Below are 20,528 nucleotides of genomic sequence, written 5' to 3' on the forward strand. Positions count from 1 at the left end.
GATCATCCACTTTTTAAATACACACATTTTAATGGAAAATGTTTTCCCCTAAATGTGTATATTCTATTGATCAAATTACAACAAAGTTGAGCTGTTTTAGAACGTTTCTTTCCTAGATCATCTCCCAGTGGAAAGTGGATCAGAATGATTTTCTATCCCAAACGACCTCAATTGGGTATATATGGCTCTGAGTGTAGCTTCCCTTTTACTTCTGATGGCCTATCACTAAAGTTGTCAGTCTCTTGATACTGTTTATGAAATGACAACCTTTTAGCCCCCATGCCAGTTACTGGTATAATTGTTTCTAGTAATTCTATTGCATATAAATTCCGTTGAATTGAAAAAGGAAAATAGCAATGGTTAATTGAAAATATTTTAATATCATTGGCAACTAAACAGTGTTCCGGTTATATCTGGGACCGGAAACAGTTGAAGGATTTTTTTCCCTAGTGTAAAGTGTATTGCAGCGACACTGTGCGGTGCTGTTTAAACTTCACAGGTCTCAGACAGACATCGAGACATGTGGCCGAGACGTTCGTAAATGTATAACGAGTTAGCAGTGCAATCTATTCGGCTATATTCAGGTTATCTTCTAGCTTTGGAGTCTAACCAATACACGGAAATAAGTGGGACAACAAATAAACAACCACGCCAGTTTTCTAGCTATTGATTTAGCTTCGGGTAAGTCAACAAACACGTAGCTAGCTAACCAATTTAGCAAGTCTGCAGCCGTTGGCAAGCAAAAGTATCGTTAGCTGCTAGTTAGCCACGGTAACAGCTACCTAGCTAATATAGCGTCTGTATTGTAGGCCAGGCCAGTCTCGTTAGCCAATGAAGTTGAATAATTAACTAGCTAGCTATGAGCATACTTGTTTTGTTTCTGTTAGCTAAATACAATTACGTTGTTACTAGCCTGCTAGCTAACAGCTGACTAGCCTATATCAACCAAAATTAGTTAAGTTAGCTGACTAGCGCCTGATCATGACCATCTTGTTATCGTTATCTGAATTGCAAACCAGCCAGCTAACGCCAACTACTTAACTTAGTTATCAAACTAGTAGAAATAACAAGTAGCTAGTTAACCAGCTAAACATGGAAGTTTGAGGGGCACTAGTACACACTACTAGAATAAGTTGAAGGGTCGTGTTACATCACACATGGGCCACAAAGTTTAAATTGTTAACGTTAGCTGTTAACGTCAGCGACCGCAGGGCATTTCTTAATGTTTATGACTTACTTGACAGCTAGCTGCGAGGTATTTGGTTAGCTAGCTGCGGGGTATTTGGTTAGCTAGCTGGACATAAAATACAAGACCACAACTCGCCGGATTTACTAGATAGTTGGAAGCTAGCTAGTCTACGTTAGTAGTTGGCTGACTAGCTATGAAATTAAATAATCCAAGATGGCATTGGATGATAGAGAACATGGCTAACGTTTGTTATTTTAGCAGCTCACATGGTAGAGTGTTGGCCTCAGTGACCTGTATAACCCATTTAATTTAAATATCTGCGACTGTGTCTGCCTGTATTTTAGCCAGAGCTGACACACTGGTTAAGCAAGACCTTTTGTTGTACTCTTACCACTGGCTTTCACTGGACAGTGTTTTGTTTCTTGATTCATGCGGAAGGCACATTTCAGTTGAATGCATTCAACTGTACAAATTTTCCCGTTGCTCCACTCACCAAGCAGACATTAACTTCTCAACTGGCTATGTACACTTTGTGACAGTGTTTATTTTTGTTTTTTCAAGTTGATTTAATTTAACCTTTATTTGACTTGGCAAGTCGGTTAAGAACAAATTCTTATTTACAATGGACGGCCTAACCCGGACAACGCTGGGCCAATTGTGCGTCGCCCTATGTTACTCCCAATCATGGCCAGTTGTGATACAACATGGAATCGAACTAGGGTCTGTAGTGACGCCTTTAGCACTGAGATGCAGTGATTTAGACCACTGCGCTACTCGGGAGATCTCCAGAGCTCTGACATCTCCTGCTTCCATCTGCTGGTCGGGAACCCGCTTATCTAGCGATCCACTATTCAATTATGCTTGTTTCTTTTATTGGACGTGGAGACAGAGAGAAATCCTTGGCCAAATCAGCCTTGCATTCAAGTAGTTACTCGCCAGACACATGCTGGCAAAGACGAGACCATTTGTTCACAGTTACTGTGCTTATGCTGATACAGTTTTAAGTTTTGTCTTATGTGCGAGATAGGCATGGTATAAATCGTCCAACCAAATGGTCACTTGCAAGTTCCTTCTCGACAATGCAACAAGAATACGAACATAAAGTAAATGGCAGTAGACTAGAATAAAAATTTTAGCATAAGTATAATTCAGGAAGGTACAATGTTTACATGTGTATTGGGGATAGGGGCAAGTGTATAAATTGAGAAATATAGTAAGAGTCTCGTGTCAGCAGTTGTGATAAGGTGTGGAGAATCACAGCAGTCTGATGCTTATAGATAGAAACTGTATCTGAGCCTGTTGGTATCAGACCTCATGCTCCGATATCGTCTACCGACGGTAAGGGAGAGAACAACGCGTATGTGGGGCCCTTGATGCTGCGTGCCCACCTCAGGCACGGTTTCCAGTTGATATCCTGGATGAGTGGAAGCACCAGTGATGTACTGGGCCACCTTCACCCCCACCCCCATAGGATTATAATTGATTTACATTTTAGTCATTTAGTAGACGCTCTTATCCAGAGCGGCTTACAGTTGGTACATTCATCTTAAGATAGATAGGTGGGACAACCACATCTGTTATAGTAAGTATATTTTTCCTCAATCAAGTGATCTTGTAGTGGATGTGAGCTTCGACTGGAAGCCAGTGGAGCGTGCAGAGGAACGGGGTACAATGGGTGAACTTGGGAAGGTTTAACACCAGGCAGGCTGTTCCATTCTGGATAAATTGCAGGGGTTTGATGGCAATTGCATGGAGTCCAACCAACACCGACTTGCAGTAGTCCAGACGGGAGATGACAAGTGCCTGGATTAGGAGCTGCGCCTCTTCCTGTGTGTGACAGGGTCGTACTCTACCGATGTTGTAGAGCATGAACTTGCAGGAGCGAGTCACTGCTTTGATGTTTGCAGACAGAAATTATTCATGACCTGGCAGGAATATAGTATGTGGGTCTGGTTTAGAGGTCAACCGAATAAGTTTTCATAACAATCGGAAATCTGTATTTTTGGACACCGATTTGGCCGATTAAAAAATTAAAATAAATAAAAAAGTTGCTAGCTAGCATTAAACTTATCTTTTAAAAAACAATTAATCAATCATAACCATCAGTTAACTACACATGGTTGATGATATTACTAGTTTATCTAGCGTGTCCTGCATTGCATATAATCAATGCGGTGCGTATCGTTGCTCCAATGTGTACCTAACCATGAACATCAATGCCTTTCTTAAAATCAATACACAGAAGTATATATTTTTAAACCTGCATATTTAGCTAAAAGAAATCCAGGTTATCAAAATTAAATCAAATGTATTTGTCACATACACATGGTTAGCAGATGTTAATGCGAGTGTAGCGAAATGCTTGTGCTTCTAGTTCTGACAATGAAGTAATAACCAACGAGTAATCTAACCTAACAATTCCAAAACTACCACATTATACACACAGTGTAAAGGGATAAAGAATATGTATATAAGATATATGAATGAGTGATGGTACGGAACGGCATAGGCAAGATGCAGTAGATGTTATAATCTCCACCCGGCACAACCAGAAGAGGACTGGCCACTCCTCATAGCCTGGTTCCTCTCTAGGTTTCTTCCTAGGTTTTGTCCTTTCTCTGGAGTTTTTCCTAGCCACCGTGCTTCTACACCTGCATTGCTTGCTGTTTGAGGTTTTAGGCTGGGTTTCTGTACAGCACTTTGAGATATCAGCTGATGTAAGAAGGGCTATATAAATACATTTGATTTGATTTGAGATGGTATCGAGTACAGTATATACATATGAGATGAGTAATGTAGGGTATGTAAACAAAGTGGCATAGTTTAAAGTGGCTAGTGATACATGTATTACATAAAGATGCAGTAGATGATGTAGAGTACAGAATATACCCTACATTACTCATCTCATATGTATATGTATGTAAACATTATATTAAGTAGCATTGTTTGAAGTGGCTAGTGATATTGTTGGACTAGTAACCGGAAAGTTGCAAGTTCAAACCCCCGAGCTGACAAGATGCAAATCTGTCGTTCTGCCCCTGAACAGGCAGTTAACCCACTGTTCCTAAGCCATCATTGAAAATAAGAATTTGTTCTTAACTGACTTGCCTAATTAAATAAAGGTAAAAATAAAATATATTTTACATTGATTTCCATCGATTCCCATTATTAAAGTGGCTGGAGTTGAGTCAGTGTGTTGGCAGCAGCCACTCAATGTTAGTGGTGGCTGTTTAACAGTCTGATGGCCTTGATAGTAGCTGTTTTTCAGTCTCTCGGTCCCTGCTTTGATGCACCTGTACTGACCTCGCCTTCTGGATGATAGCGGGGTGAACAAGCAGTGGCTCGGGTGGTTGTTGTCCTTGATGATCTTTATGGCCTTCCTGTGACATCGGGTGGTGTAGGTGTCCTGGAGGGCAGGTAGTTTGCCCCAGGTGATGTGTTGTGCAGACCTCACTACCCTCTGGAGAGCCTTACGGTTGTGGGCGGAGCAGTTGCCGTACCAGCAAATATTCACCAGGTGAAATTGTCACTTCTCTTGCGTTCATTTCTCGCAGAGTCAGTGTATATGCAACAGCTTGGGCTGCCTAATTTGCCAGAATTTTACGTAATTATGACATAACATTGAAGGTTGTGCAGTGTAACAGGAATATTTAGACTAATGGATGCCATAGACTTAGTTATAACATAATAAATTACGGAACGGTTCCAAATTTCACTGAAAGAATAAACGTCTTGTTTTCGAGATGATAGTTTCCCAATTTGACCATATTAATGACCTAAAGGCTCGTATTTCTGTGTGTTATTATGTTATAACTAAGTCTATGATTTGATAGAGCAGTCTGACTGAGTGGTGGTAGGCAGCAGCAGGCTCGTAAGCATTCATTCAAACAGCACTTTTGTGCGTTTTGCCAGCAGCTCTTCGATGTGCGTCAAGCATTGCGCTGTTTATGACTTCAAGCCTATCAACTTCCGAGATTAGGCTGGTGTAACCGATGTGAAATAGCTAGCTAGTTAGCGGGCTGTGCGGTAATAGCGTTTCAAAAGTCACTCGCTCTGAGCCTGTGGTTGTTCCCCTTGCTCTGCATGGGTAACGCTTCATCGAGGCTGGCTGTTGTCGAATGTGTTCCTGGTTCGAGCCCAGGGAGGAGCGAGGACAGGGACGGAAGCTATACTGTTACACTGGCAATACTAAAGTGCCTATAAGAACATCCAATAGTCAAAGGTATATGAAATATAAATGGTATAGAGAGAAATAGTCCTATAATTCCTATAATAACTACAACCTAAAACTTCTTACCTGGGAATATTGAAGACTCATGTTAAAAGGAACCACCAGCTTTCATATGTTATGTTCTGAGCAAGGAACTGAAACGTTAGCTTTCTTTCATGGCACATATTGCACTTTTACTTTCTTCTCCAACACTTTGTTTTCGCATTATTTAAACCAAATTGGACATGTTTCATTATTTATTTGAGGCTAAATTGATTTTATTGATGTATTATATTAAGTTAAAATAAGTGTTCATTCAGTATTGTTGTAATTGTCATTATTACTAATACATTTTAAAAATCGGCTGATTAATTGGTATCGGCTTTTGTTTGTCCTCCAATAATCGCTATAGGTATCGGCGTTGAAAAATCATAATCGGTCGACCTCTCGTCTGGTTAGCCCTATTCGTTCAAAGTTACGCCAGCAACTTGGTGTGATGTCATGGTTGTAATTTCATTCTGTTATTGGAGTTTTGGAAAATTCAGTCAATATTTTTCATGAGTATTCCCTGGAGTAGAGAGTTGGTTGTCTTGGACATGTTTCTAGATATGTCCTCCCAGTCTTATTGTGTTATTACTATTTACAGCTCGTCTACCCAATTGGTTACCGCTATAATATTCTCCTTCTTTGTTATTTTATAATTATGTATATGTGCATTTACCTTATGCATTTGCTATTTATCAAGTTAAAGGATCTATAGAATATATGCTGTAAGTGAGCTCTTTTCACGAGAAGGGTCCCAATTTATGAGTCCTATGACCCATGCTACCCAAGGAAGTGGTAGCACAATTGGAGGCCATTTTAATTTATAATTTTGAATAGGCTTTGATCTGGGCCTGGGTATGTCTTGAAGTCCAGTATGAACAAAACAATTCATAAATACATTGTAATCAAAAATAATAATATTTTAAACAGGCAATGGAACAATAAATACAGCATAATGGGGAAATGAGAGGGGACCAGTGTATTATGGGTACTACAAGAAACAAAGAGAATGACACCCGTTATGAAGATTTCTAAATACTTATATACTTAGATGGCTGTTGAAATAAAATTGACTTTGTTTAATGTAAATGGCCTTAATAGTCCCATTCAAAAATATTGTTAAAATTGAAGAGGGATATAGGTGATATTATCTTTCTCCAAGAAACACATCTAAAGAAGAACATAGATAATTAGTACTGGCATCAGCACAAGTGTTTTCCTCTTCCTACCGTTCAGCAAGAAGAGGGGTAACATTAATGACCAAAAATAATATCCCTTTTCACATAAAGAACCATTGTAGACAGCCTGAAGATGCATAGTAGTAAATGGAAAGTTTGAGGGCACGGAAATAACATTAAATGTATATAACCCAAACGAACAAGGACCCAAATTTATATCCAAAATGCTTAACCTACTTATCATGGGGCCGAAGGGGACAATAGTATATATGCCATTTAGCTGACGCTTTTATCCAAAGCGACTTACAGTCATGTGTGCATACATTCTACGTATGGGTGGTCCCGGGAATCGAACCCACTACCCTGGCGTTACAAGCGCCATGCTCTACCAACTGAGCCACAGAAGGACCATGGGAGGATACCTCAGCCTTCTCCTGAATCCCTTGTTAGATTGTCAACATAAACACAAGGCAGAGAAGGCTGCAGTGACACTAAGAAGGGCAGACTTGGCGGTGGGTCTGATAGATGTTTGTAGAACTCTACACCCTATTTTAAAGCACGTAACAAATATACTCGAGATTAGACTATTTTTTCATGTTTTAAAAACAGACCTAGCCAAAGTCAATAACCTCCTCATTAGACCAATTGAAATATCGGATCATGCTAAGTATGAAACTAAATATATGACCAAAGAAAGGCTTGACAGTCGAGTTGAAATAATTCACTTTTCATGACATAGAATTTAAGGATAGACTCAGGGCAACACTGAAACAATATCTGGAGATTGATGATGATTGAGAGGTCTCCCATAATGGAATGGGTGGGGGCCAAAGCAGTGCTTCGAGGCATGATAATATCATATGCTTCTTCTTCAAAAATAGAGTATGTACCAACCTGTAACTCCGCTATTATTACTGTTATTCATAAAGAAGGTAAAGATCCAGCAGAATGTGCATCGTATCGACCAATATTGTTGCTGAACGGCGACCAAAAATTGCTTACATAAATTATTGCAAATAGATTCAGTAATATAATCCCAGATATCATAAACTCTGACCAAATGGGTTTTGTCCAGCAGACTTCTGAGAAATTAATGTGAGACAAACATTTAATTTGAGTGGAGCAGCGGTCTAAATCAAATCAAATTTATTTATATAGCCCTTCGTACATCAGCTGATATCTCAAAGTGTTGTACAGAAACCCAGCCTAAAACCCCAAACAGCAAACAATGCAGGTGTAGAAGCACGGTGGCTAGGAACAACTCCCTAGAAAGGCCAAAACCTAGGAAGAAACCTAGAGAGGAACCAGGCTATGTGGGGTGGCCAGTCCTCTTCTGGCTGTGCCGGGTGGAGATTATAACAGAACATGGCCAAGATGTTCAAATGTTCATAAATGACCAGCATGGTCGAATAATAATAGGGCAGAACAGTTGAAACTGGAGCAGCAGCACGGTCAGGTGGACTGGGGACAGCAAGGAGGAGGCACTAAGGCACTGCATCTCAGTGCAAGTGGCGTCAATACAGTCCCTGGTTCAAATCCAGGCTGTATCACATCCGGCCGTCATTTAGAGTCCCATAGGGCGGCACACAATTGGCCCAGCATCGTCTGGGGTAGACCATCTTTATAAATAAGGAGTTGTTCTTAACGGACTTGCCTAGTTAAGTAAAAACATTCATAATCTAATGGAGCACGCTCTCAAGAAAAAACATAAATAGCTTATGCTAACCAGATGCAATAAAACCATAGTGTCCTATCTGGATACAGACTAAATACAGGGAAATCAGAACCAATTACTGTAGGTCAACCAATATCCCAAGACATCAAAACTAAGTTTAAACTTAAATGGGATCAAAATAAACTGAAATACCTATTGATTTTGAAACAATGTAAATAAGCAGGGGGACAAGCATCACCAAACCTAATGCATTATTATATAGCCGCCCAACTAAAATAATTGTTTGGATAAACCCGGCATCAACAGCTAAATGGAATCCACCAAATGGAAAAATCAATAGGTGCAACTATATTTAGGAAGATAATCAATGCACACACTAGGAAGATAGAAAATACCTGTATAAATAACACCATAAAGGTCTGGACAAAGATCACCAAAATAAAAAGCCTTCCAAACAGACCTTATCTACCTGCGAGAAATTGTAATGGACAGTGACTTTAAGCTAAGGATGATTGATGATGCATTTAAATTATGGGCTGACCAGGTATCATCAGATGTTCAGACAAGGGGGTAGATACATTTGAGAATATATCAGAAAAAAATACAACCTCCAGAACTGTATTTTACAATTACTTACAAGTGAGAAGTCCTTACTAAAGCAGTGGGACCTAATAAAACGCTTAGTGATAAAAGGACATTCTACTCCAAAATGCAGGAAAATTAAGTTAAAATTGAAGACAGTTTAATTTTATCACTTGATCTCAAAAACATCACCAGTCAATTCTATATTAAACCCAAAAATAATTTAGCTAGCGTAACGTTACTGTATTTTGGCTAAAAAGTATTGCATACATCTAAATAGGGTGGGCTAGACTTAGCTAGGTACCTTGGCAGGTTTTTTGGATGATCTGATGAGATTCTGAAGAAGATAGGTAACTTGTCATTTATTTGATAAAATATTGAATTTGGCCTTTAATACTATAACTCATAGAAACGCATTGAGTAACACATTCATAAAAGACAGTCCAAAAATAAATCATAAGAAATAAAGTTTTGAAGTGTCTGTCCTATATCTAGGAGATATAAGAAGGCTCATGAAATATTTAGTTTTTTTTGGATGCATAATTACCCCTTATATTTGTTGGCACAAAAGTACCTCTATACTTCCATTGGTTTGTATTGGTTACCTTCAGACGAGTCCTGTGACACTTGTGGGGGTCGTGGAGCAGTCATAATAGTTTGTCGGCCGTTCGGACGCTACAGACATTTTTGTGAGAAGACACATTTTTGGGATGTCTCATAGTCTGACAAACACCGCTATAGCTCGACCACCTTCCACCGCAGATGTGGAAGGCTGACATAGGCGGATGCGGTGGATTGCGACGCAAGCTATGCAAAAAAACTGATATCTCTAGTTTAAAATGACAGATGAGAAAAATGTAATAAATTGTTACTTAAACTGACAAACAGGTGTGTCGATAGACTCTTAAGTTGGCCATCGTGTAAATAATGCATTAAAGTCAATGGAAAACTTGCTTGACAAATTGGTTACACACACAGATCTCAGGTTTAATGTAATTAAGTGATGGCACTGTGACTGGGTTGTTAATAGAGCTACCCCCTGCTTTTTTCAATTTCCGCCTGAAGACATACCCAAATCTAACTGCCTGTAGCTCAGGCTCAGAACCAAAGATATGCATATTCTTGATTTCATTTGAAAGAAAACACTCAGAAGTTTGTGTAAATGTGAATTGAATGTAGTAGAATATAACACAATAGATCTGGTTCAGATAATACAATGAAAAAAACACACGTTTTTTTTCATTTTTATTGTTGTATCATCTTTAAAATGAACAAGACAAAACAAACATTCAGATAGGATGATGGGGACAATTTCAGTGAAAAACATAAGAGGGCAACAGTACTTGTGCAAGGTTTCAGAATAATAACTTCCAAAACAAGTGTGCTACATCACATTTGTCATGAAGTCACCCAGGTGTCCCATACAAGTAGCCCAAATGTACCCAAGTGCCCCCCCCAAAATGGAGGAAAAAAATATTTACATTTACAAAATAACATGGGTAACTATTTACACACTTTCAATATTTGGAAGACCCTCAGTCCTCTATCAAATCAAATTTATTTATATAGCCCTTTGTACATCAGCTAATATCTCAAAGTGCTGTACAGAAACACAGCCTAAAACCCCAAACAGCAAGCAATGCAGGTGTAGAAGCACAGTGGCTAGGAAAAACTCCCTAGAAAGGCCAAAACCTAGGAAGAAACCTAGAACCAGGTTAGAACCAGGCTAGGAGGGGTGGCCAGTCCTCTTCTGGCTGTGCCGGGTGGCGATTATAACAGAACATGGCCGAGATTTTCAAACGTTCATAGATGACCATCAGGGTCAGACACTAATAATCACAGTGGTTGTAGAGGGTGCAACAGGACAGCACCTCAAGAGTAAATATGCACAGTTTAGGGTTCCATAGCCGCAGGCAGAACAGTTGAAACTGGAACAGCAGCAAGGCCAGGTGGACTGGGGACAGCAAGGAGTCATCATGCCGGGTAGTCCTGACGCATGGTCCTAGGGCTCAGGTCCTCCGAAAGAGAGAATTAGAGAGAGCATACTTAAATTCACACAGGACACTGGATAAGACGGAAGTACTCCAGATATAACAAACTGACCCTAGCCCCCGACACATAAACTACTGAAGCATAAATACTGGAGGCTGAGGCGGGGGGGTCAGGAGACACTGTGGCCTCATCCGATGAGATCCCCGGACAGGGCCAAACAGGAAGGATATAACCCCACCCACTTTGCCAAAGCTCTACACAATATTGTGCTGCTGATGCCAGGTGCCATTTGTAAAGCAGAGGGTCGCCAAGCATGTGGTGCTGGTGATGGGGGACTTCATCTTGCAAACAACACAGTGACGCCTCCATGCTGTGCCCTTTTGGCCCTTAGGCACATCCATACCTGCAGAAATTAATTTTGGCAGATGAACACTTGTGGCAGGGGCAGAAGGGACAGAGGAAGAGTAGGTAGAACGTGGTGCAGTGGTGCTGTAGCCAGCAAGCTCCTTGATGAGCAGCTCTCTGAAGTAAGAGGAAGGGCTTTCCATAGCTCTTAGCCATTTCTTTGTTTATGATGAATCCATTCACCACAGCAATGTCGATGAAATGATAGAAGAACGTCTTGTACCATTTCATCGTCTTATGGAGAACATTGTAATAGCCTATCAGCGCATCTGACAGGGCCACACCTCCCATGCTCTTGTTGTAGTCCTTTATTGCAGTTGGAATGGGGACATTTTTGGTGGTCCATGCCCCGGCACCGTCCTTCACACATCTGACGACATGATCCCCACTGAAGGACTTGTAGATTGTTGTGCACATCACCACCTCTCTGGTATCCATCCACTTTACAAAAAGCAGGCCATCTTCACGGATCCATCGCATGGTGCCCCGCTCAGCCCGCTTAGGCATGTCGTTCACCTTCGTCTTCAGAAAACCCACCCTGTTGGTACGAATGGTGCCACAAGCCCACACTTCCCGCTTCCTAAGGTCTGCAAACAGGGTAGGGCTTTTGTAGAAGCTATCCACAAACAGTTTGTAGCCCTTCCCTAGCAGTTGAAAATCCAATAACTCCATTACAGAGTCATAGCTAAGTCCCTTACCCGTAGCAAAACTGTTCTTCCCCTCATAGACAAAAACATTTAATGTGTAGGCACACACAGAATCAGTCAACACAAACTGCTTGTAACACCACTTGGTTGGTTTGTTTCTCATGTACTGTTTGAGGCCAATTCTGGCCTTTGAGGCTATCATCCTCTCATCTGTTGACACATTCTGGGCTGGCTGAAAGTAGGTTTTGCAGGCCTCAACAATGCTGTAGTAGAGAGGTTTTATTTTGCACAGTCTATCAAATGTTGCTGTGCCTCTCTTCTTGTCATTCGCTTCATCAACCTTTGGGTCACTGATATGAAGCGCCTGTGCAATAACCAGAAACCTATTGCAAGACATAACGGTCATGGGGAAAGGCAGTTGGTAGAGAGACAATGTTTTCCAGTAGTCCCTCAGGCTTTTCAGCTTCACCAGCCCCATGTAGACGACCAGTTAAAGTTAGCAGAAAAAGTCTGACATGGATATGGGCTTCCATGCTACCTATTTGCCTGCTTGCTTCTTCTACCCATACTTATTCGTGTTAGACACGAGCGAATCGGCAACGGATTGGGTGAAAAACAGCTGAAAAATGCTAAAGGAGGCTGTAAGTTGATGTCATGTTCACCTGAGGTCCTGGCTTCCTTTTTGGCCTAAATGTTGGTTGAGGTGGCTCCACATCATCTTCTAGGACAGTGTGCCAACGCCCTTCTGTCCCTTCGTTAGCAGGTGCCACACTTCCCCTCCTCCGCTTCTTTGTCAGTGCCTTCACACCTCTAGATGGCCCGGGAGGTGTGGAGCCGGAGACAACAGGTGTCCGGCTGGATGAACCAGCTTCAGTGGGGGATGGACACCTTGGCACTGGGGTCTTCCATTCAGACAGACAGACAGACAGACAGACAGAGACAAACAGGCTATGGGTCATTCACATACATACAAACACCCCCACCCACAACACATAGCCAATGTGTACTTTGCACATTTCATTACATTTTTACATATTGCAAATAAAATGTTTGTTTTTTTAAATCACAAATAATATTTTATATTATTAATTTCAAACAACGGCATTAGCATGAGAAGAACTTACCAGTCCAAAACGATGTCCTCTCCGTTCAAACGTTATGCTTCCATTTTGGAGTCATAGCTATGGTCGCTAGCTGAATCGTCTTCCAAAAGAATATCTGTTTCACTGTCACGATCAATTTCCTCTATATTTTGTCTACATTCGTATATCTAGTCTTAGATTTAGCTTTTCCTGACTTTATTTGCCATGATGCTCGATATATAAACAGCTGAAGATGCGCGTTACCGAAAAAGGGCTGTGCATCACAAGCTTGGCTCCTTCCAGTATGAATCTTCAATGGTGAATGACCGTCTTTACGCAGGAGTTTACTACATGGGTTGGTCTTCCAACACATAAACATTACATATGGCCGTTTACCTCAGCTCATTTGCTATCTACCCAGCTAGATTTCAAGACGATCAGTGGTCATTGGGTTAAAATACAGTCAATCAACGAAACAGCGGTCATATCATTGGTGCACAATGATGTCATTGCTTGTTGTCTTCAAATCGGTTTCTTTCAGTCAATACGTCCCGCAAAATGACCCATCAGGTTTGGCTGTGTTACAAACAAACCAGTTGATTGCAATGAAACCAAACATGACTGGAGAAGTCACGTTTACTGTGTGTATTTACATTGAATGTGTCGTAGAAAATGGAATGAGACGGAATTCACGACACAAGCGGTTCACAAAATGTTTCATGTTAGGCTATTACATTTTTTTATCAAACAAAATACCCTGCATTGTGTAACAATGAGCATTGGGATTGCAAACAGAGGAAGATCGTCAAAGGTAAACTATTTATTTTATTGCGGTTTGTGATTTTGTTACGCCTGTGCTGGTTGAAATAGTTGTTTTTTATGGGGCTCTATCCTCAGATAATCGCATCGTATTCTTTTGCAGTAAATCCTTTTTTAAATCTGACAATGCAGTTGGATAAGCAAGATTCTAGGCTTTCGAAACATGTGAGACACTTGTATTTTCATGAATGTTTAATATGACTATTTATGTAGCGATCACCGTATGTTGTCGAATTTCATCCTGCTAATGGGTTCGGTGCGCAGAGGTTAACAACAATCTCTCATAAATGTTTATTTCCAGGGGTCATCTGGTCATTAGGGACAAAGCAACACTGTGCCAAAGATGACGGGTGAATCGGGAAATGGTAAGTAACTGCCAGCCAGTCATCATGAATAAGATCTTTCAGTGGGCTTTGGCGTGATGATTTCATTTCAAAGTCTCTACCCTCAAGTTTGTTTTTGAATGACAAGCTGTTGTGCCACCTCTCTCTGGTTGTCAGACGGACAGACTCCAGAGGGAGACCCGGAGCCGGAAGAGGCGGAGCGGTGTCCTATCTGCCTGGGTGCCCTGGGCCGCTGTGTCCTGGCCATGCCTGACAGCTGCTGCCATTTATTCTGCCTCAGCTGCCTCCTCAGATGGGCAGAGGTAAGCACCATGTACTGTCCTACCCCCTAGACACATCACTCTCATTGGCAACAGAGAGTGCTGCAACTGGCAAGTTGTCTGTTGTGATAAGCCATGGTCTTACTCCCGGTGAGGCTCAGGAGACTATACATGGCTAAGATGTGTTGGACTGATGTTTTTTTCTTCTTCTGTGTTTAAGTTGCAGACAGTTCCATCCTGCCCAGTGGACAGGCAGCCTTTCAATGTTGTCTACAAACGTGATGCTGTGCTGGGATGTGTGACGGTAAACAGGGGTTTCTCCGCTGGCTCTACCTTCTGTTTCACAATTCGTAAATGGCATGTCATGAAACATCAGAAGCTACATTATAGCTTTGGTCACTATGCAAGAAGAAAGTACGTGCTTTGACTTCAGTTGTGATGTGAATCTCAGGTTCCTGTGAAGAAGAGAGTCAGCCAATCAGAGCCAGAGAAGTGTGGCTGCACAGACCCGGAAGCCAGTGGCTGTTTGTTGAAGTGAGTAGAGGTCTTGTGTTAGTGAAAGGGTTGCCCTGCTGCACAGTTAACGTTTCGACCAAGGTTCTTTATCAGGTTGTCTTTAAACTTGGAGAGCATTCAAACGGTGTGCAGCTTAATGGCAGTCACTTTGCGGTGCATTATTATATTTATTTTTTTACCAAATTTTTTTGTTGGAGGAGGGGTTACAGGTACAATATACATGTGGTATAAACTAAGTGTGTAAATGTACATGTACCTGTACTCTAAAGGATTAAAAACTAAGAAATACATCCCATCATGCCTAGCAACACAGATTGGGTGTCAGTTGCCCCATATCTCTATCTGTCCCCCACCTTCCCACCCTGCCTAGCAACACAGATTGGGTGTCAGTTCCCCCATATTTCTATCTGCCCCCCACCTTCCCATCCTGCCTAGCAACACAGGTTGGGTGTCAGTTCCCCCATATATCTCTCTATCTGTAGTTATTTGGCAAATTTAGTTGTGACTGATACAAACCTTAGAATGTCTTAGAAATCAAAACATGTGGACTGCATGATGCGACTAGGCTATTCTATTAGAAAAAGTTGCATAAAAAGATTGCACTCTTCTTTGCCTCAGGCTGCTCACCCTGTTATCTCATCAAGTGATCATATTTTCACCCGTCAGACTATTTTCAGTTTAAATTTGTCTTTACTAATATGTCACATTTGTTTTGATTTAGAATGGTACATTATCAAATGGGTAGGAACAGGGGGAGGGGGAAATGTACATGTCATCCTTATGCACTCAAATAGCGAATGAAGGCCACGTTCCCACAGTTTAAATTATGCCCGGTAAGCTATTCCTGTTTTATAGCGGAGCAGCTGAGAAATAAATATAGTAGCAGCTGGAATCCTCCTCTTTTTAGTGGCAACCATCAAAATCCTGCTTTCACACGGGATTACATATAGAAATGTCTGGGTTTATAAGAACACTTTCACTTTGTGGATTAACCACTCTTTGAAGAGAATGCATCCTCACTGCGTGACAGGTGATATACTGCACAAACTATGTATGCCACGGGCTCTCCAAACATGTTCCTGCAGCTACCCAGTGCTTAATTTGGGAAACTAAGTGAAATATGTTCATGAACATCGATAACAAAGAAACATATTTAAACTGTTGACAGCCCCTATCTCTGCATGCTTGAGAAAGGAATGAAGGAGAGAGAGGGGAGATGGAAACACACAATGGTGATCTATTCTGTAGCTAAAGTTATTGTCAGCCTATTTATTATGAATATATTAAACATACCCTATTACTAGGCTATTCAAATTCAAATACAAAGTCACTATAATTGTAGGCTAATTCTGTAAGCCACCTGCACAATCAATGAACCAACAGCATCGCCTAGGAATAATACGTTCACTCCCAGACTCATGGATAGTTTGGAGTGTAGCATAAGGTAACCAGTCCATCCAGTATGCATAATAATATAGTCCACACTCCAAGGCGATAACTCCCCAAAAAATGGTTGGGAGTCTAGACCAATTATGTACCAAGACATCGTAAATCTGGGTTTTTATAAAATATTATTTTTCTGCTGTGCAGAAATTGTTGTATACCAGCACAGTAATTATTTTAATTCAGGGTATTTTTTTCAGGTATGGGCTCATAAAGGCATATGCCTATGCATAGGCTCCAATATTCATATGGATGTTCTACATGCAACGTCTTAAATGCTTTGAATGAATCATCACCTTAGAAAGCGCTCTCCATTTAGTGGTTTGACATTGAAACAATGACCATGTTCAATTTGAAGAACTTCTTTCTTCAAATTGATCATCAGTGAGGTCCAAAGAATGTAGCCTAATGGTGAGGTTTTAATTATGTTTGATGTGATTTTCGATATTTGCGTTGATGTCAGTGGTTAGAGGGACAATACAGCCCTGAGTACCAGGCCATTAGCGACCTAATGGTCAGTAGCGATTTGGGTACTACAAAAGAGGAGATTACCAGGACCCCATGGTCACGTCGAATTTAACTGCGGTCATTACAACCCTAGTTGGGAGTTGGGCCAATTTCATCATACCTTTTCATTGGTGTTAAATACCAACTTAAAATGTATAAGTTCATGGTTAGGACACCAAGGTCATGTTTTTTCCATATTCTATTCCAGTTAAATGGTTGTTCAGATTCACTCAGGTCTTTGGATCATACTTTTTTAATGGCGAGCCCAGAATAAGCTTTCCAAAACTTGTTTATATATTATAGAGATTCAATATTTTTGGGGACTCAGATAATTTATTTATAAATCCTGTCATTGGCATAGATGACCTAATTTGTACATATTTTTTTTAAAGGAGTCGCTTCCAGGGCAATGTGATATTTTTTATTTATTTATTTTTTATTTCACCTTTATTTAACCAGGTAGGCAAGTTGAGAACAAGTTCTCATTTACAATTGCGACCTGGCCAAGATAAAGCAAAGCAGTTCGACAGATACAACGACACAGAGTTACACATGGAGTAAAACAAACATATAGTCAATAATACAGTATAAACAAGTCTATATACAATGTGAGCAAATTAGGTGAGAAGGGAGGTAAAGGCAAAAAAGGCCATGGTGGCAAAGTAAATACAATATAGCAAGTAAAACACTGGAATGGTAGTTTTGCAATGGAAGAATGTGCAAAGTAGAAATAAAAATAATGGGGTGCAAAGGAGCAAAATAAATAAATAAATTAAATACAGTTGGGAAAGAGGTAGTTGTTTGGGCTAAATTATAGGTGGGCTATGTACAGGTGCAGTAATCTGTAAGATGCTCTGACAGTTGGTGCTTAAAGCTAGTGAGGGAGATAAGTGTTTCCAGTTTCAGAGATTTTTGTAGTTCGTTCCAGTCTTTGGCAGCAGAGAACTGGAAGTAGAGGCGGCCAAAGAAAGAATTGGTTTTGGGGGTGACTAGAGAGATATACCTGCTGGAGCGTGTGCTACAGGTGGGAGATGCTATGGTGACCAGGGAGCTGAGATAAGTGGGGACTTTACCTAGCAGGGTCTTGTAGATGACATGGAGCCAGTGGGTTTGGCGACGAGTATGAAGCGAGGGCCAGCCAACGAGAGCGTACAGGTCACAATGGTGGGTAGTATATGGGGCTTTGGTGACAAAACGGATTGCACTGTGATAGACTGCATCCAATTTGTTGAGTAGGGTATTGGAGGCTATTTTGTAAATGACATCGCCAAAGTCGAGGATTGGTAGGATGGTCAGTTTTACAAGGGTATGCTTGGCAGCATGAGTGAAGGATGCTTTGTTGCGAAATAGGAAGCCAATTCTAGATTTAACTTTGGATTGGAGATGTTTGATATGGGTCTGGAAGGAGAGTTTACAGTCTAACCAGACACCTAAGTATTTGTAGTTGTCCACGTATTCTAAGTCAGAGCCGTCCAGAGTAGTGATGTTGGACAGGCGGGTAGGTGCAGGTAGCGATCGGTTGAAGAGCGTGCATTTTGTTTTACTTGTATTTAAGAGCAATTGGAGGCCACGGAAGGAGAGTTGTATGGCATTGAAGCTTGCCTGGAGGGTTGTTAACACAGTGTCCAAAGAAGGGCCGGAAGTATACAGAATGGTGTCGTCTGCGTAGAGGTGGATCAGGGACTCACCAGCAGCAAGAGCGACCTCATTGATGTATACAGAGAAGAGAGTCGGTCCAAGAATTGAACCCTGTGGCAACCCCATAGAGACTGCCAGAGGTCCGGACAGCAGACCCTCTGATTTGACACACTGAACTCTATCAGAGAAGTAGTTGGTGAACCAGGCGAGGCAATCATTTGAGAAACCAAGGCTGTCGAGTCTGCCGATGAGGATGTGGTGGTTGACAGAGTCGAAAGCCTTGGCCAGATCAATGAATACGGCTGCACAGTAATGTTTCTTATCGATGGCGGTTAAGATATCGTTTAGGACCTTGAGCGTGGCTGAGGTGCACCCATGACCAGCTCTGAAACCAGATTGCATAGCAGAGAAGGTATGGTGAGATTCGAAATGGTCGGTAATCTGTTTGTTGACTTGGCTTTCGAAGACCTTAGAAAGGCATGGTAGGATAGATATAGGTCTGTAGCTGTTTGGGTCAAGAGTGTCCCCCCCTTTGAAGAGGGGGATGACCACAGCTGCTTTCCAATCTTTGGGAATCTCAGACGACACGAAAGAGAGGTTGAACAGGCTAGTAATAGGGGTGGCAACAATTTCGGCAGATAATTTTAGAAAGGGTCCAGATTGTCTAGCCCGGCTGATTTGTAGGGGTCCAGATTTTTCAGCTCTTTCAGAACATCAGCTGAATGTATTTGGGAGAAGGAGAAATGGGGAAGGCTTGGGCGAGTTGCTGTTGGGGGTGCAGTGCTGTTGACCGGGGTAGGAGTAGCCAGGTGGAAAGCATGGCCAGCTGTAGAAAAATGCTTATTGACATTCTCAATTATGGTGGATTTATCAGTGGTGACAGTGTTTCCTATCTTCAGTGCAGTGGGCAGCTGGGAGGAGGTGTTCTTATTCTCCATGGATTTACAGTGTCCCAGAACATTTTTGAGTTAGTGTTGCAGGAAGTAAATTTCTGCTTGAAAAAGCTAGCCTTGGCTTTTCTAACTGCCTGTGTATAACGGTTTCTAGCTTCCATGAACATCTGCATATCACGGGGGCTGTTCGATGCTAATGCAGAACGCCATAGGATGTTTTTGTGTTGGTTAAGGGCAGTCAGGTCTGGGGAGAACCAAGGGCTATATCTGTTCCTGGTTCTAAATTTCTTGAATGGGGCATGTTTATTTAAGATGGTTAGGAAGGCATTTTTTAAAAATATCCAGGCATCCTCTACTGACGGGATGAGATCAATATCCTTCCATGATACCCCGGCCAGGTCGATTAGAAAGGCCTGCTCGCTGAAGTGTTTCAGGGAGCGTTTTACAGTGATATACCATATTTCTCTCTATACTCAGCCAGGGGTTGGAGGAATCATGTCTAAACCAATTTAGGATGGTGGGAAATGCTTGTCCCTGGAAATAAATTTTAAAGTTTGGTACAGTTCATCCTCCCACGTATTTCTCTCTTTGTAAGTTAATTTTAACCGGGATCGCTTACCTTGCCATATTCATTTTGAAACCACACTATGAATTTTATCCCAATAGCCAGAAGGGCGAGACATGGGAAGCATTGAACTACAGAAATTCAGCCGTGGCAATATTCATTTAGACAATATATATTCTGCTGGTTAATCTGAGGTTGGCTTGAACGTTCTGTTAAAATTTCTGGCAATGGTCTTATCTACTCCCATATTTTTGAGATTTCATAAGTAGAGATGGAGTCCATCATAGAGAACGGCCGATCCAATATTGGCCTTTTAGTCTTTCAGCTTTGCATATAGGCCCTCTACATAGTAAACCTGACGTTGCATTGAGATGTACAGTTATTTATAGAAGAATCTTGGCTTAGTTTGGGTTCTGATAGTAATTCCCCTGTTTCAGATGCAATAGTTGCTATATAATCTAATTGAGCATTACGGCTTAGCTTGTGGGCCAGTAAATGACTGGGACGATTACCATGGACGTCATGGTTGAGTCTAACT

At 41.3% G+C, this 20,528-nt stretch overlaps 1 protein-coding gene across 1 annotated transcript in view; it reads left to right on the forward strand.

Moving 5' to 3' along the window:
• Positions 1 to 452: 452 nt before the first annotated feature.
• Positions 453 to 20,528, forward strand: part of scaf11 (SR-related CTD-associated factor 11) — a 35,333-nt gene continuing 15,257 nt past the window's right edge. The window contains exons 1-5 of the mRNA XM_035784558.2: positions 453 to 681; positions 14,126 to 14,189; positions 14,325 to 14,470; positions 14,649 to 14,732; positions 14,880 to 14,962. Coding sequence (XP_035640451.1) covers positions 14,168 to 14,189; positions 14,325 to 14,470; positions 14,649 to 14,732; positions 14,880 to 14,962 — 335 coding nt within the window. The 5' untranslated portion in view covers positions 453 to 681; positions 14,126 to 14,167. The remainder of the gene's footprint in view (positions 682 to 14,125; positions 14,190 to 14,324; positions 14,471 to 14,648; positions 14,733 to 14,879; positions 14,963 to 20,528) is intronic.

This window comes from Oncorhynchus keta, chromosome 13 (genome assembly GCF_023373465.1).
Source record: "Oncorhynchus keta strain PuntledgeMale-10-30-2019 chromosome 13, Oket_V2, whole genome shotgun sequence".
NCBI classification, from domain to species: Eukaryota; Metazoa; Chordata; class Actinopteri; order Salmoniformes; family Salmonidae; genus Oncorhynchus; species Oncorhynchus keta.